The sequence below is a fragment of the Pleuronectes platessa genome, chromosome 9, assembly GCF_947347685.1.
Source record: "Pleuronectes platessa chromosome 9, fPlePla1.1, whole genome shotgun sequence".
In the NCBI taxonomy this organism is placed as follows: Eukaryota; Metazoa; Chordata; class Actinopteri; order Pleuronectiformes; family Pleuronectidae; genus Pleuronectes; species Pleuronectes platessa.
In genome coordinates this window covers 26,877,821-26,882,242 of record NC_070634.1, presented here as the reverse complement: position 1 = coordinate 26,882,242, position 4,422 = coordinate 26,877,821, and the positions used below count along the sequence as shown (strand labels likewise).

The 4,422-nt window shown below is 47.9% G+C and overlaps 1 protein-coding gene across 1 annotated transcript; it reads left to right on the top strand.

Moving 5' to 3' along the window:
* Positions 1 to 1,482: 1,482 nt before the first annotated feature.
* On the top strand, positions 1,483 to 4,422 carry LOC128448734 (integumentary mucin C.1-like; the record flags this gene model as incomplete). Its single annotated transcript, XM_053431506.1, has 2 exons — positions 1,483 to 1,806; positions 3,853 to 4,422. Coding segments are annotated over 2 exons (894 nt in total), but the record flags the coding sequence as incomplete, so codon positions are not given.

Genomic DNA, 4,422 nt, shown 5'->3' with positions numbered 1-4,422 from the left:
ACCCCCTCTACAACAACCAGTACCCCAACTACAACAACCACTACACCAACTACAACAACGACTACCCCAACTACAACAACCACTACCCCAACTACAACAACCACTACCCCAACTACAACAACAACGACCTCTCCAACTACAACAACCACTACCCCGCCTACAACAACCACTACCCCAACTACAACAACCACTACACCAACTACAACAACCACTACCCCAACTACAACTACCACTACCCCAACTACAACAACCACTACCCCAACAACAACAACCACTAGCCCCACTACAACAACCACCACCCCAACAACAACAACCACAACCCCAGCTACAACAACCACTACCCCAACAACAACAACCACTACCCCAACTACAACAACCACTACCCTAACTACAATAACCACTACACCAACTACAACAACCACTACCCCAACTACAACAACCACTACCCCAACTACAACTACCACTACCCCAACTACAACAACCACTACCCCAACTACAACAACAACGACCTCTCCAACCACTACACCAACTACAACTACCACTACCACAACTACAACAACCACTACCCCAACTACAACAACCACTACCCCAACTACAACTACCACTACCCCAACTACAACAACCACTACCCCAACTACAACAACCACTACCCCGCCTACAACAACCACTACCCCAACTACAACAACCACTACCCCAACTACAACAACAACGACCTCTCCAACTACAACAACCACTACCCCGCCTACAACAACCACTACCCCAACTACAACAACCACTACACCAACTACAACAACCACTACCCCAACTACAACTACCACTACCCCGCCTACAACAACCACTACCCCAACTACAACAACCACTACACCGCCTACAACAACCACTACCCCAACTACAACAACCACTACCCCAACTACAACAACAACGACCTCTCCAACTACAACAACCACTACCCCGCCTACAACAACCACTACCCCAACTACAACAACCACTACACCAACTACAACAACCACTACCCCAACTACAACAACCACTACCCCGCCTACAACAACCACTACCCCAACTACAACAACCACTACACCAACTACAACAACCACTACCCCAACTACAACTACCACTACCCCAACAACAACAACCACTACGCCAACAACAACAACCACGACCCCAACAACAACAACCACTACCCCAACAACAACATCCATGACCCCAACAACAACAACCACAACCCCAGCTACAACAGCCACTACCCCAACAACAACTACCTCAACTACAACAACCAATAGCCATATAACCATGGCCGTAACTACAACAACCACTACCCCAACTACAACAACCACTACCCCAACTACAACAACCACTTCCCCAACTACAACAACCACTACCCCAACCACAACAACCACTAACCCAACTACAACAACCACTACCCCAACAACAACAACCACTACCCCAACAACAACAACCACTACCCCAACAACAACAACCACTAGCCCAACTACAACAACCACCACCCCAACAACAACAACCACAACCCCAGCTACAACAACCACTACCCCAACAACAACAACCACTACCCCAACAACAACAACCACTACCCCAACTACAACTACCACTACCCCAACTACAACAACCACTACCCCAACTACAACAACCACTACCCCAACTACAACAACAACGACCTCTCCAACCACTACACCAACTACAACTACCACTACCACAACTACAACAACCACTACCCCAACTACAACAACCACTACCCCAACTACAACTACCACTACCCCAACTACAACAACCACTACCCCAACTACAACAACCACTACCCCGCCTACAACAACCACTACCCCAACTACAACAACCACTACCCCAACTACAACAACCACTACCCCGCCTACAACAACCACTACCCCAACTACAACAACCACTACCCCGCCTACAACAACCACTACCCCAACTACAACAACCACTACACCAACTACAACAACCACTACCCCAACTACAACTACCACTACCCCGCCTACAACAACCACTACCCCAACTACAACAACCACTACACCGCCTACAACAACCACTACCCCAACTACAACAACCACTACCCCAAATACAACAACAACGACCTCTCCAACTACAACAACCACTACCCCGCCTACAACAAAAACTACCCCAACTACAACAACCACTACACCAACTACAACAACCACTACCCCAACTACAACAACCACTACCCCGCCTACAACAACCACTACCCCAACTACAACAACCACTACACCAACTACAACAACCACTACCCCAACTACAACTACCACTACCCCAACAACAACAACCACTACGCCAACAACAACAACCACGACCCCAACAACAACAACCACTACCCCAACAACAACATCCATGACCCCAACAACAACAACAACCCAAACAACAACAACCACCACCCCAACTACAACCCCCACTACCCCAACAACAACTACCTCAACTACAACAACCAATAGCCATATAACCATGGCCGTAACTACAACAACCACTACCCCAACTACAACAACCACTACCCCAACTACAACAACCACTTCCCCAACTACAACAACCACTACCCCAACCACAACAACCACTAACCCAACTACAACAACCACTACCCCAACAACAACAACCACTACCCCAACAACAACAACCACTACCCCAACAACAACAACCACTAGCCCAACTACAACAACCACCACCCCAACAACAACAACCACAACCCCAGCTACAACAACCACTACCCCAACAACAACAACCACTACCCCAACAACAACAACCACTACCCCAACTACAACAACCACTACACCAACTACAACAACCACTACCCCAACTACAACAACCACTACCCCGCCTACAACAACCACTACCCCAACTACAACAACCACTACACCAACTACAACAACCACTACACCAACTACAACAACCACTACTCTAACTACAACAACCACTACCCCAACAACAACAACCACTACTCCAACAACAACAACCACTACCCCAACTACAACAACCGCTACACCAACTACAACAACCACTACCCCAACAACAACAACCACTAGCCCAACTACAACAACCACCACCCCAACAACAACAACCACTACCCCAACTACAACAACCACTACACCAACTACAACAACCACTACCCCAACTACAACAACCACTACCCCGCCTACAACAACCACTACCCCAACTACAACAACCACTACACCAACTACAACAACCACTACACCAACTACAACAACCACTACCCTAACTACAACAACCACTACCCCAACAACAACAACCACTACTCCAACAACAACAACCACTACCCCAACTACAACAACCGCTACACCAACTACAACAACCACCACCCCAACAACAACAACCACAACCCCAGCTACAACAACCACTACCCCAACAACAACAACCACTACCCCAACAACAACAACCACTACCCCAACTACAACAACCACTACACCAACTACAATAACCACTACCCCAACTACAACAACCACTACCCCCTCTACAACAACCAGTACCCCAACTACAACAACCACTACACCAACTACAACAACCACTACCCCAACTACAACAACCACTACCCCAACTACAACAACCACTACCCCAACTACAACAACAACGACCTCTCCAACTACAACAACCACTACCCCGCCTACAACAACCACTACCCCAACAACAACAACCACTACCCCAACTACAACAACCACTACACCAACTACAATAACCACTACCCCAACTACAACAACCACTACCCCCTCTACAACAACCAGTACCCCAACTACAACAACCACTACACCAACTACAACAACGACTACCCCAACTACAACAACCACTACCCCAACTACAACAACCACTACCCCAACTACAACAACAACGACCTCTCCAACTACAACAACCACTACCCCGCCTACAACAACCACTACCCCAACTACAACAACCACTACACCAACTACAACAACCACTACCCCAACTACAACTACCACTACCCCAACTACAACAACCACTACCCCAACAACAACAACCACTAGCCCCACTACAACAACCACCACCCCAACAACAACAACCACAACCCCAGCTACAACAACCACTACCCCAACAACAACAACCACTACCCCAACTACAACAACCACTACCCTAACTACAATAACCACTACACCAACTACAACAACCACTACCCCAACTACAACAACCACTACCCCAACTACAACTACCACTACCCCAACTACAACAACCACTACCCCAACTACAACAACAACGACCTCTCCAACCACTACACCAACTACAACTACCACTACCACAACTACAACAACCACTACCCCAACTACAACAACCACTACCCCAACTACAACTACCACTACCCCAACTACAACAACCACTACCCCAACTACAACAACCACTACCCCGCCTACAACAACC